General features: G+C 40.3%; 1 protein-coding gene across 2 annotated transcripts in view; it reads right to left on the bottom strand.

Annotated features, from left to right (window-relative positions):
* The window catches only part of LOC117920242, a 46,989-nt gene that overhangs the window by 3,131 nt on the left and 30,198 nt on the right, over positions 1 to 13,660 (bottom strand). The window contains exons 20-23 of one of the 2 annotated variants that reach the window (XR_004652222.1): positions 6,602 to 6,676; positions 2,929 to 3,024; positions 2,768 to 2,848; positions 2,626 to 2,680 (exon numbers count right to left, since the gene is read on the bottom strand). Coding sequence is in view for 1 of the 2 variants with exons in the window: in XM_034837666.1 (XP_034693557.1) it covers positions 2,609 to 2,680; positions 2,768 to 2,848; positions 2,929 to 3,024; positions 6,602 to 6,676 (324 nt within the window). In the remaining variant the exon portion in view is untranslated. Of the gene's footprint in view, positions 1 to 2,608; positions 2,681 to 2,767; positions 2,849 to 2,928; positions 3,025 to 6,601; positions 6,677 to 13,660 lie in introns of both variants that reach the window. The other variant, XM_034837666.1, reaches the window with a different exon arrangement.

Below are 13,660 nucleotides of genomic sequence, written 5' to 3'. Positions count from 1 at the left end.
TCATTTTTTATTGAGCCAAAATCTTAGGAAAGATCAATGAAATTAACCTTATATAAATACTAATATAAAAACTTAATTAACCATTAGGAAATCATTAATAAATAAAACAACATTATTCAAAAGCTTGAACAGTTATTAGAGATTGGGAGTCACTTGTCAATAAATTAGTCAATCCAATGGAGCCACAATAATTTTTTTTTTTTTTTTTTGATAGGAAACAACAAATATATATAATGATAGAAAAAGAAGTACAAAAGAAGGATGAAGAATCCTCCCACCAAAGATAAAACTAAATAACACAATAAAAGATCAAGAAACTACACTATGAAAACTACGAACAAGCTCTTTTGGCTAAACCATCCCATTGGAACTACACACTGCTAGCCAATCTATTTGTAACACGTTAAAGGGAATGCCCTTAAAAACCACGGAACAAAAAGCCCAAAGAGGAGCAAGGAAGTGAATGGAATCCCATAGATTCTCTTAATTCCTACCTTTGTCCTCAAATATCTTAGCATTTCTTTCCTGCCACACAACCCAAATTAAAGTAATGCACGCATTTTGCCACAAAACTATCCCTCTCTTGGAAGTGCCAAAACCTTTATAATTGATGGACATCATGTCTGAAATGCTTATCGGAGGAACCCAATCCATCTTGGCTAACTGAAATAATTTGTGCCACAACCCCATTGACAAAGAACAATGTAGGAAAAGATGATCTGCTGATTCTCCTTACTTTATGCACAACTTACAAATGTCAGGACTAAGAGTTTTGTAGGGTCTTCTCAATTGTAGCAAGTCATTAGTATTTACCTTCTTGTGTGCCACTAACCAGACAAAAGACTTGACTTTGAAAGGGATTTGAGAATTCCATACAAACTTAGTAGGGAAAAGTGGAGATAAATCGAGCATTTAGGACAAGGCTATAAAGAAGGACTTGACTGTAAACAATCCTGAAGAAGATAAAGACAAGGATCTCGCATTTGAAGCCGAAGTGGATAAATGCGCACAATCAAGAGATTGCATGAGGCATCCTAGACCTTCGATCTCGGAATCGGATAGATTACAACGGAAATTAAAGTTCTAAGAGAAAAGGCAAACATAACCGAGAATTGAAGATATAGGAATATTTTTATCCGTGACTACTCTAAATAGTCTTGGATATTGGGATTTCAAAGGCTAGTCCCTCACTACAAATCTTCCCAAAAGCAAATTCTTTCCCCATCTCCTACCACAAACCGAGTATACTTGTGCAATAGCCTTCCAAGGACAACGATGTGACCATCTGACTAAAGTGTTGGCATCCCAACCATTTGAATGTGTCCCATAAATGCTTAGAATGACCTGATGCCACAAAGTTGTACTCTCCCTAGGATACCTCCACAACCACTTCCCTAAAAGAGCGAGATTCCTTAAAGAAATCTTCCCAAACCCTAAACCCCCTTTTACCCTTGGCTTACACACTGCATCCCAACTAACAAGATGATCTCTCTTACCTTCCCCAACCCTTGACCAAAGGAAATCCCTTTGCAATCTCTCAATTTTTGCAGCCACTGAAGTGGGAATCTTAAACAGAGAGAAAATAGCTAGGAATGTGGGAAAGGCAAGAGTGGATAAGAGTTATCCTACCACCGAAAGACAAGTAAGCCTTTTTGTCGCCCGTCTAATCTCCTTGAGATTCTCTCAATCACTGGATCCCAGAATCCACAAGCAATTGGATTCCCTCCCAAAAGAAGACCTAGGTAGAGTATATGCCAATCAGAAGCCTTGCAATCAAGCAACAAGGCTAACTTAGAGAGATGATTCTGATCAAGGTTGATGCCAAAAAGATTACTCTTGTCAAGATTGACCTTAAGCCGAGAAATTTGCACAAACACTAACAATAAACTCTTGAGAGTTTGCAGCTCTTCCGCACAAGAGTTAGAAAAGAAGATGGTATCATCTACGAATTGCAAATGGGACACCCTAATTCTATTTCTACCTACCTTGATACTTCTTTCCTCAGCTCTCAACATCATTCTGCTCAACACATTTGCAACAATAGTGAACAAAAAAGGGGATAAAGGGTCACCTTGCCTTAATCCTCTAGATGCCTTGACCCACCCTTTGGCATTTCCATTCACTAAAATAGCATAAGAGACCGAAGACAAACAACCTCTCATCCAATTCCTCCATTTAGGACTAAACCCCTTCTTCTCCAACATGTGATCCAAAAAATCCCAATTCACATGGTCATAAGCCTTTTCAAAGTCAATTTTGAAGACAACTCCTTCCTCCCCTGATCGCCTTTTCTCATCCACTATCTCATTGGCTATAAGAACTGCATCCAAAATTTGTCTCCCTTGAACAAAAGCACCTTGAGTAGAGTGGATAGTTTCGTGTAGTACTCCTCTTAATCGCCTTGATAGAACTTTGGCTATTACCTTATAGAGACAAGTGATCAAGCTAATAGGTCTAAAATCTGAAATCTTCTTTCAGTATGTGCTGCTAAAATATTTGTTTATTTACCTAACAACCAATATGCATCAGTAATATTGAAATAAATCATTTATAAATAAAATCATGCAATTACCAAGCGCCATAATGTAGAAGGTTTTAAAGTTTTTACCAGGGCAGGAAAAGCACCTATAGCTTGTAGTACTGTACGCATGAATAATAAGGGAAGAGGAATCTGCTCAACCTGATGGGAACATTCTTGGTCATTTGTGAATTCAAGTAGTAGTAAAAGGTGTTGTTGACAAAGTTATAAGTTTCCAGTGATACAAACCAATTGATTCAAGACCTTTGCAAGAACCTGTTGAGTGAATATCTGCCGCTGCTCAAAACAAGTATTGCATGCATCTGTGACCTGCCCATAGATTAATATTGGTTAGCTGTGTTACTTGGTCAGCTTTGGGGAAAAGATGGGAAGAAAGGAAGAATATATGCCTTCTTCAGCGGAATTCCATCTCTATCAGGATCAATCCCATGGATAGCAATTAAAACTTCAGCTGGAGTGAGCACTGGACCAGAATGAGATGAACCCTGTTCAAATACATTTCCAGTAAGTTTTAACAGAATTCAGAAAATGATGAAATACAAGATGAAACTTAGATATTCATATGCATTCTACAAGCAAACTGAATGTTAAATAAATTCAGAAGTAAATGTGTCTGTTGGCAGTTCCTCTCGAGCAAAGGCTCTTCTGGGGTAAAGGAGTTCCTTACAAACAGATTGTTTAAACTGGGTAATAACTTCTCTGGAGAAAAATAACGAAATATATGTGCATCAATAAGCAAAGCAAGAATTCAAACACACGAAGAGGACCCAAGGTAAACAACAAAAACATTTTGGTCAACTCAGAAACATATACACTGTTACTGACAATAAGATACTGAGTTAAACTGTTTATGATAAATTTTTTTTTTGATAAGTAAAAAAGAAGAAATTGTATTGAAAAGAGACGCTAAAATAGTGACTCAAAAAGATACAGCATAGGAGCACCCCCCTCCCCGGCTGGGACAAAAAACAGCCTTCAAAAGCGGAGGGGCCAAAAAAGACCACCCTCGACAAGAACCTATCCAATCAATGAAACCAACTAAAGTCAAAGAACCATCTTTTAGGAACAATTTCGTCTCCAACCAAAGAAGATAAATAAAAGAACTCTTAAGTTTTTGAATGGATAGCACAACATCTTCAAACAAAATTTTGTTCCTTGCCTTCTAAACAGTCCAAAAAATACATAAAGGGTCTGCTCTCAAAACTTCCTTTTTCTTTTTTCCCACAAAAGATCTGTTCCAACCCAAGAGTGTCATTTTAACAGAGGCTGGCAGCAGCCACTGCACCCCGAAGAAAGTGAAAAACAACGCCCAAAGAGTCCTTGTCTTGGCACAGTGGAGGAGGATGTGATCTATCGATTCCTCATGCATTTGGCAAAGGTAGCATCTATTCGCTAGAGGCCATCCTCTTTTCTGAAGCTGGTCCAAAGTAAGAGTCTTCCCCCAAGTTGCTTCCCACCCAAAAAAAAACTCACTTGGGCTGGACACATGAATTCCAAATGACAATCGATGGGAAAGAGGCCAATGGGCTAGATTCTAGGGCTTTGTAGAGAGAGATTTAACAGAGAACTTCCCATATTTAGTCTCTATCCAAAGCACTCTATCTTCCACATCCCACTGAACACTCTTCCCATTGAGACCCAACAAAAAACTATTCGCCTCATCCATCTCCCAATCATTGAAGGGTCTAAAGAAATGCGGGCTCCAACTCCCCCCTCCCCATGGGCTGCACACATGAATTCCAAATGACAATCGATGGGAAAGAGGCTGATGGGCTAGATTCTAGAGCTTTGTAGAGAGACTTAACAGAGAACTTCCCACATTTAGTCTCTATCCAAAGCACTCTATCTTCCATATCCCACTGAACACTCTTCCCATTAAGACCCAATAAAAAACTATCCGCCTCATCCATCTCCCAATCATTTAAGGGTCTAGAGAAATGCGGGCTCCAACTCCCCCCTCCCTCAATGAAACTCCACACATCTTTTACCCCGGCGTCCTTCAACGTATCTATAGCAAACAAAGTAGGAAAAGCAACACAAAAAGGTGAATCTCCACACCATCTATCCTTCCAAAATCTCACCCTCTAACCATTGCCCACCACAAAGGAGAGTTTACAACTTACAACATCCCACTCCCTCCTAATTGCTTTCCACAACCCCACGCCATACCCACCCCTCACTTCCTTGGAGCACCAACCCCCTTGTTCCTCCCATACTTTCCCCTAATCACTTGATTCCACAAGGCCCCTCTCTCATTTGAAAACCTCCAACTCCATTTTCACAAAAGCGCCTTATTAAGAGAAGAAAGACACTTCACCCCCAAATCTCCTTTTCTTTTGTCTAAGCAAACAAGCGCCCATCTTACAAGATTAGGTTTCCGCTCAAGAGCCCCACCTCCCCACAAAAAATGTCTTTGAATTTGCTTCAACCTCGATTTGACCGTCCTAGGCAAAGTAAGCACAAACATGAAATAAATGGGCAAGTTAGCCAAAGTACTCCAAATCAAAGTGAGCCTCCCTCCTTTAGAGATGTATTGTCTCTTCCACATTGCTAGTCTCTTTCAAAACCTCTCCTCCACTCCATCCCATGCAATGATGGACTTAAAAGGAGCTCCCAAAGGCAATCCCAAATAAGAGGGGAGACTCTCAACCTTACAACCAAGTTCTGCAGCCAAAGCCTCCACATTTTCCACACATCCCATGGGGTTAACTCACTTTTATCCAAATTAATTCTCAACCCCGAAATGGCCTCAAACCACATTAGAGTCCAACTTAAATACTTCATCTGATCTTGAGAAGCCCCATAGAAAACCAAAGTATCATCGACGAATAATAAGTGGGACACATGAGCCCCTTCACCCCCTCTAACCCTCACCTTACAAGTTGACAAAAAACCCCCACTTACAGCTCTCCTTAGAATGCAGCTAAGTGCCTCCATGGCAATCACAAATAAGTACAGTGAGAGTGGGTCTCCCTGCCTTAAACCTCTAGAACTTTGGAAGAATCCTGAGGAAGTCTCGTTAACCAAAACGGAAAAACTCGTTGTAGAGATGCACCACTGCATTCACCAGAGTCATATCTCCCCAAAACCCATCATATCCATAACTGAAAGCAAGGACCAATCTACATGATCATACGCCTTTTCTATATCAAGCTTGCACAACACCGCCCCCTCATTACTCTTCAAAATCAAATCTATGACTTCATTAGCAACAAGGGCAGCATCCAGAATTTGTCTACCCTCCACAAAGGCATTTTGGGCCTTGGAGACCACCTTACCCACTACCAGCTTTAACCTATTGACTAACACTTTAGCCAGCCACTTGTACAGCCCTCCCACCAAACTAATTGGCTTGAAATCCCTTAAATCTTCCACACCCCCTTTTTTGGGATCAAGACTAGGAAAGTTGCATTCTTCTGATAAAACAATTGTGATCATGAAACTCCCTGAAAAACCCCATGACCTCCTCCTTCACAAACCCCCATGAGGATTGTCAAAAAGCCATAGAAAAACCATCAGGCCCAAGCACTTTATCCCCACTAAAGCCCTTAAGAGCCTTGGAAACCTCCTGCTCAGAAAGAGGCTCCTCCAGCCTCGCCCTTTCAACAGAGGACTTCAGCTTCATTTAGCAACCAATAAACTGTTTGTGATAAATATAATGTTATGAATAAAAAGGTCAATTGCTAAAATGAATTTAAGACAGCTAAAAAGAAAGGGAAGTTTGAGATAAAGCTCTAGATGAAACAATTACATAGATAAACCAGGAAAGCAACAGATATGAAAGGCATGGCATTAGTAATATCAAATGCAAGTGCTAGAAGTTCAAAATGGGAATGCAAGATTACAAATGTTCAGAGCCTGAAAGTTTACATTCTAAGATGCACTGTTTAACTCAAACCGGAGTCAAGAAATACACTCTTTCTTAGACAATTCTAAGAGATGCCACAATCTGCATATGTAATCTATAATGCTCCCACAAATATACTGATTAGATGATTAGAGCAATCACCAAATACTAGAGAATATCAATGGTATCTAGGAGAACCTTGGAAAGAAAAATACCTGAAGTGTATGAACAAGTATCGCTTGGAACTTTTCCAGTGGAAGATTTACAAGGTGAGGAAAGATCAGAAAAACCTAAAAAAACAAGCTATTAAAATCCTTCACAGCAAGGAACAAACACTAGAGCAGAAAACTAAAATTGATGACAAAGCAATGCATAATGAAAGCTAAAGCAGAAAAAGACTAAAAGAGCAAGAAAAATGTAAAGTTGCAAAAATAGAAGAAAAAATAACTTTGATACAGAACCATAAAAAAAATCCAGCACTATTTAAAAATTCCTTTTGTTGTATAATGAGATGATGGATCTAAGAAGATACAAGAAAAAGAAAGAAAAGAAAAGACAGACCCATGGCAACCACACAAAGGTTTCTATGCAATTACACCTAAAGTTTCCTAAGCAATCATACATAAGTAAAATGAAACGACAAAAATAGATCTTGGCAATCACACCAAGATTCCTAGGCAATCATACCTAGAGAAGGCCATCACACCTTAAGAAGCTACCTAGTTCTTCATAATAAGTTCTATTCATTAAAATTTACATAAGTTTATATAGACTCGTGGAACTTCTTTTCCTAGTAAGACTAAAGTAGGAACATGACTCTCTTTTAAATCAAATTAGAAAGTAAAACAACGAGAAAATTGACCCCAAAAAAACTACTAAATCACTTCTAATAAAATAAATTATTCCTGCTGAATATTGTTACCCACCATTCTCCCCAACTTAGAAAAACTTAATTCCAACGAGTAAAGCAAATGATGCCTAACCTTAAACGAAGGATTCATTAGTCTATCATCATGTTGTCAATGGGATCATTTCTCCTCAAATTTCAGAACAAAAACATGATTGAAATTCATAAAAATCATAGAGATATATAAAAGTTCAACTAAATGGCCTCAAATAAATGGGCAAATGGCACTACCACTAACAGAAAAATCAATCTGTTCAACCACAGAAATTTCAGAATATTTTTATTTTGTTATTATATTTTAGAAATGATCTATCCAATTTACAATAAACTCTAGGATTGATTGGTACTTTGATATCGAGTTAGAAGTAAAACTTGTGAGATTAGGACTAAGGCTAGGAAAAAGATGAGGAGAAAGGAGAAAGAGAAATTTTAGAGAGGTTTAGGTTTGTCTAACTAGACTTCTCTACACCTTCTCACCTGTATACATTATCAACTAAGATTACAAAAATACATGCCATAGGATCTTAAGGCCAGTTTGGGAACTCAGTAGTCTTTAGAATTTTTAACTCAAAAACCATGCTTGGCAAATTTTTGATAGAAAATAGTTTTTTGAGAATTTATTCTAAAAACATGTTTTTTAGAACAATTATGTGCTGTCTTCAGTTTTGTTTTTTTTGGTAGAGCATTCTGAAAAACAATTGAAATTTGGGAATTTTGCATTGTACATAAGTGCATAATACCTTCATGAATAATGAGTGGATAAAACCATTTTTCTTATTTGAGTTCACAAACAGATTTTTGTTCTTAAAATAATTAAGAATTGTTTTTAAGAACTATTCACAAGAATTGTTTTTGAAAATTGTTCTCAAAACTATTCTTGGAAACTAATTTTTGAAAACCATTTTCGAAAAAGTTACTAGACATGCACTTAGATTTTCAGCACTACAAAAATATCTTGAATTATAGACCGAAATGAAAGGGTTAAAAATGAAAAGAAAAAAAAAGTCAAAAAAAAAAAAAAACCTTGGCAATCACACTTTTTTTTTTATAAGTAAAAACACAGAGAAAGAAATATATTAGAAAAAGGGTACCTTAAGGCTAACCCAAAAGCATATAGGGGGTATACAAGAGGTGCCAGAAGGCACGAACAAAAGAAGAGGGGAAACAAATATCACCAGCCCTCATCTAGAACCCAACCAATCAAAAAAACTGAATAAAGGAAGAGGACCTTCATTTACAACCGACTTAGTCCAAAACCAAAGATTACATACAAAAGAAATTTTCAACCTATGAATCGAAAGCTCCTCATTTTCAAAAGCAATCATATTTCTTTCCTTCCAAACCGCCCAAAAAAGACACAAAGGGGCTGCCTTCCACACATTTCTACACTTCTTGTCCATATTAAAACCACAGCAACCAAGAAGGGTATCTCTAACCGAAAAAGGAAGAACCCAAGTAACTCCAAAAAGAGCAAACAATAACTCCCATAAAACTCTTGCCTTAGTGCAATGAATAAGAATATGATCAATAGACTCTTCTTCCACATAATAAAGGAAGCATCTATTAGCTAAAATCCACCCCCACTTTTTAAGTTGATCCAAAGTTAACACCTTACCCCAAGAGGCTTCCCAAGCAAAAAAACCAACTTTGGTAGGAACACACGGACTCCAAATAATGCTATTAGGAAACTGAACAACACTTCTTGAAACTAGAGCACTATAAAGAGATTTAACTGAGAAAATCCCATCCTTAGTCTCTTTCCACAGCACTCTATCTTCCAAATGAGGATTAAGCCTCCTTCCCCGGATTGTCAAAAGTAATCTCTCCACCTCCCAGTCATTGAAGGGTCTAGAGAACCTAGGGCTCCAAACCCCTTCCTCTCCCAAAGAGTCCCACAACTCCACTAACCAAGCCTCTTTATAAGACGCAAATGCATACAAAGAGGGAAAAGAATTACAAAGAGCGAAGTTCCCACACCAATTATCTTTCCAAAATTTCACCTTTCTACCATCCCCCATAGAAAATACAACTTTGTTTTGCAAAAGAGACCCTTCCTTCCTTATTTCCTTCCATAAGCCTACTCCAATACCCTCCCTAACTTCTCTAGTATACCAACCCCCTTCTTCCTCCCCAAACTTCCTACTAATGACATTCCTCCAAAGAGTCTATCTTTCATTCGCAAAGCACCAGTTCCACTTACATAACAGGGCCTATTGAGAGTAGAAAGTCATCTAACTCCCAAACCACCCTTCTTTTTGTCCAAACATACGGTATCCCACTTTACTAGATGAGACTTCCTCTCCAAAGCACCCCCTCCCCACAAAAAATCCCTTTTGAATCTTTTCCAATCTTAAACTAACCACTCTTGGGATCCACAACAAGGACATCAAATAGATGGGCATATTAGACAGTGTGCTTTGCATTAAGGTGATTCTCCCTCCTTTAGAGATAAATTGTCCTTTCCACATGGCAAGCCTTTTCCGAAAACTCTCTTCCACCCCATCCCAAACAACCACGGACTTATGATGCGCACCCAAAGGAAGCCCCGAGTAAGAAGTTGGTAGCCTTCCCACTTTACAACCAACCTCAAGAGCCAAGACCTCCAGATTCTCTACTCTCCCCATCGGCAAAATTTCACTCTTATCCAAGTTGATTCTCAAACCTGAGATGGCTTCAAACCACATCAACAACCAACTTAAGTAAGCCATCTGATCTTGGGAAGCTTCACAAAAGACTAATGTATCATCAGCGAACAGCAAATGAGAGACCAAAACCTCATCACCACTTCTTTCCTTTATCTTGCAGCCTGAAAGATACCCTCCCTCCCTCACTGCTCTAAAGATGAGCCTACTAAGAGCCTCCATCCTGATCACAAATAAGTAGGGAGAAAGTGGATCCCCCTAACGCAGCCCCCTTGAACTGTTGAAGAATCCCGTCAGGGTGCCATTGATCAAAACAAAAAACGTTGTTGTGAAAATGCACCAGGAAATCCAACCAATCCACTTCTCCCCAAAACCCATTCTTTGCATCACAAACAACAAAAAATGCCAGTTTAACTGATCATATGCGTTCTCTATATCCAACTTGCACAACACCCCACTCTCATTCCGTTTCAACAAAGAGTCTATTGCCTCATTGGCAATTAAGGCAGTATCAAGAATTTGTCTTCCTTCAACGAAAGCGTTTTGAGCTGAAGACACCACCTTTCCCACTACCTTCTTAAGCCTATTAACTAGCACTTTTGCCAACAATTTATACAAGCCTCCCACCAAACTAATCATTCTAAAATCTCTAAGGTCCTCCATGCCCGGATTTTTTGGGATTAGAACCAGGAAAGTGGAATTCAAACTCCTTACAAATCTACAATGCTCATGGAACTCTTTCAAAAAACCCATAACCTCTTCGTTCACAAAATCCCAGTTGAACTACCAGAAACTTAGAGAGAATCCATCTGGACCAAGAGCCTTATCCCCGTTCAAATCTGAGAGAACGGAAAAAACCTCTTCCTCTGTAAATACCTCCTCCAATCTAGCTGCTTCCTCAACGTCAATTCTATCAAATTTCAAACCTTCCAAAGTTGGATGCCAATCACCATAATCTGTCAAAAGGTCCTTGAAAGCACTGACCACACCCCCCTTAATATCCTACTCTTCTATTAACCACGTTCCATTTATTTTAATCTTAGACAAACAATTTCTCCTTCTATGGGAGTTGGCCATCCTATGAAAGAAGCCCGTATTTCTATAACCCTCCCTCAACCATGCTTCTCTTGATTTTTGTCTCTAAGAAATCTCCTCCATAAGAGCCCATTTCTTATAATCCCCCTTTGCTTCCTTTCTAGCTTCCAGCTCCTCCAAAGATAAAGAACGCAACTTCTCCTGAGCATCCCAGAGAGCCACTTTGTCCAAGGCCAATCTCTTATTCACCTCCGCCTTCCCAAAAACATCCTTGTTCCAAATTTTTAAAATAGCCTTCAGAGCCTTTAATTTCTCTGCAAGGAAGAAGCTAAAGGATCCACTAAAACTTAAACCTTGCCACCATCCCTTCAGCAGATCCTTAAAAACCCTCCTCCTTCAACCACATATTTTCAAACCGAAAAGGGGTTGGCCCCCTCCTCACCCCTCCCCCATCCAACAGGATGGGAAAGTGATTAGACACTAGTCTGGGAAGAGTACATTGCACCACCCCACTGAAATGGCCCTCCCAGTCCTCCTACACCAAAAATTGATCCAATCTTGACATGGCTTGGCTGTTCAACCAACCACTCAAGTAAACGGGCCCCCCTGAAGAGGGAGATCCCTCAATCCAGATTATCGATCACCTCCGAGAATCTTCTCATTGATGGAGACACCCTCCCTCTTCTTCTATGCTCATCTGGAAATCTAATCATATTGAAGAGTCCTCCAATGCACCAAGGGTCATTCCAAAGCCCGCGAATGGCCCCCAACTCTTCCCAAAAAAATTCTCTAAATCTTTTCATAGTAGGACCATACACTCTTGAAAAAATCCATACGAAACCATCTTCACAATTTTTGAACCGACAGGAAATGGAGAAAAGACCCACCTCCATTCCTACCAGCTCCAACACTCTGTTATCCCAAAAAACTACCACCCCTCCAGTTGCACCCCTAGCATTCAAGGCTCCCCACTCCTAGACTTCGCACCACCCCTAAAGACATCTCTGTCATTTTAGTCTCCTGCAGATAGACCAAATCCACTTTTTCGGAACTTATTAAGGCTTTAATTATTTTCCTCTTATTTCTGTCATTTACCCCTCAAACATTCCAAGATAAGATCTTAATCTTCATTTAAAACACAGAGCTCTATCCCCTCATCTTCTGTTTGTACCATTCTTCTTGCTCACTCCATCATAATTAATCGAACATTCTAACTTTTTTACTTCTCGATCAAACCTAGTCGTCCCTAAAGTTCCCCTATTCTTACCTTGGTCTCTTCTGTTTTTCAATCTTAGAAGCAATTTTAAGATTTCCCCTTCAACACCTTCTGTCATAAACCCCAAAGATTTGCTAAACTTTGTCAAACTACTATCATCCCAACTATTGCCAGAAACCTCCCTTTTCTGTCGTGCCTCATCAAACTCGGGCTCATCAACTTCTTCCCTTACTCTAATCTCAACCAAAGACTTTCCCCCTTATGTTTCCATCACCCACGGACTTCCATCAGTCAACACAACACACAACAGAGCCTGAAAACCGACTCCTTCAATGGTGTCCACCCCTCCCGAGCTAGAAAAATCCCCCACCACCAAAGCCCGATCAAACCTAGAGGAAGGAGAAGAAGAGAAGAAGTCCTGATCCCCCCCAAAGACAGCGGGAAAGGAATCGTACCTGGATGCCTCAGTTGCCAACGCTTCATCAGTGATCTTCACTCTAGCGTTCATCGTAAGAGACTCTGATTCCCTCATAGCCCCTCCGAGAAAGCAAGCGAGCCCCTTATCCTCTAACTTGAGCGCGCAAGTCCTCCTCTGAAAGCCCATCTCCGCCACCACCGAAGAGAAAAGAGCCCTATCTCCTTTTAAGCCCCCTACTCCAGGCCCGAAGCCCATTTCGGAGAACCCCTAGCAGCCCACTAAAGAACCCTTCAGGAAAAAGGGCCTCTCTTCACAACCCACCACCCATTCTTTTAAGAAGATGGGCCTTGGCTCACTATCCATACCTTGCAACGGGGCCTCCACTAGAGCAGTCTCGTGAAAACCCTCCCCTAGCCCACTTCTATTCTGGGCCTCCCAAAGATCAGGCCCAAAACCATGGCCACCTACTTTGGCTACACCCCTTGCACCTTGACCCCTATTCCTTAGGCTTTCTTCTCCATCAATTACCTCAGGACTAGACCCCCCTGCAGAGTAGTCAGAGGAAAAGCCTGTAGCGCTTTTTGAAGAACTTCCACAAGGCGGCACAACTTGTACTCCAGTCTGCACCTTGGACTGCACCTCCTTCTCCAACACTCTTCCACTACACGCGACACGTGGTCTTCCCCCTGCTTCTTCTTCATCCACTAGAACCCCCTCCCCAAGAATACTTCCCACCAACACCACTTGAGAGAACCAAGGCAGGGATTCCCACCACAAATGGACTAAGAAACACCTTGCCCCAACCCCAATCTGAACAGAGGTAGGTAAGTCCCTACCAACCACCTTCACCAAAATTCTAGCCCATTGCAACTCTGCCATAGAATCTGTGTTTTCGTCCACTGCTATGAAACCACCACAACCATCACCTATCAATGTAAACACCTCGCGGCTCCAAAAGTGAAGAGGAAGACCCAGCACTCTCACCCAAGCCTCGTTTACGTTCGTTCCAGTACAAAAGCACCCCACCTCCGGGTACCATTTTTCCATAAATAAGAC

The sequence above is a fragment of the Vitis riparia genome, chromosome 8 (genome assembly GCF_004353265.1).
Source record: "Vitis riparia cultivar Riparia Gloire de Montpellier isolate 1030 chromosome 8, EGFV_Vit.rip_1.0, whole genome shotgun sequence".
Classification (NCBI taxonomy): Eukaryota; Viridiplantae; Streptophyta; class Magnoliopsida; order Vitales; family Vitaceae; genus Vitis; species Vitis riparia.
Note: the sequence above shows the minus strand (reverse complement) of the source record. Positions and strands in the feature narration are given on the sequence as shown.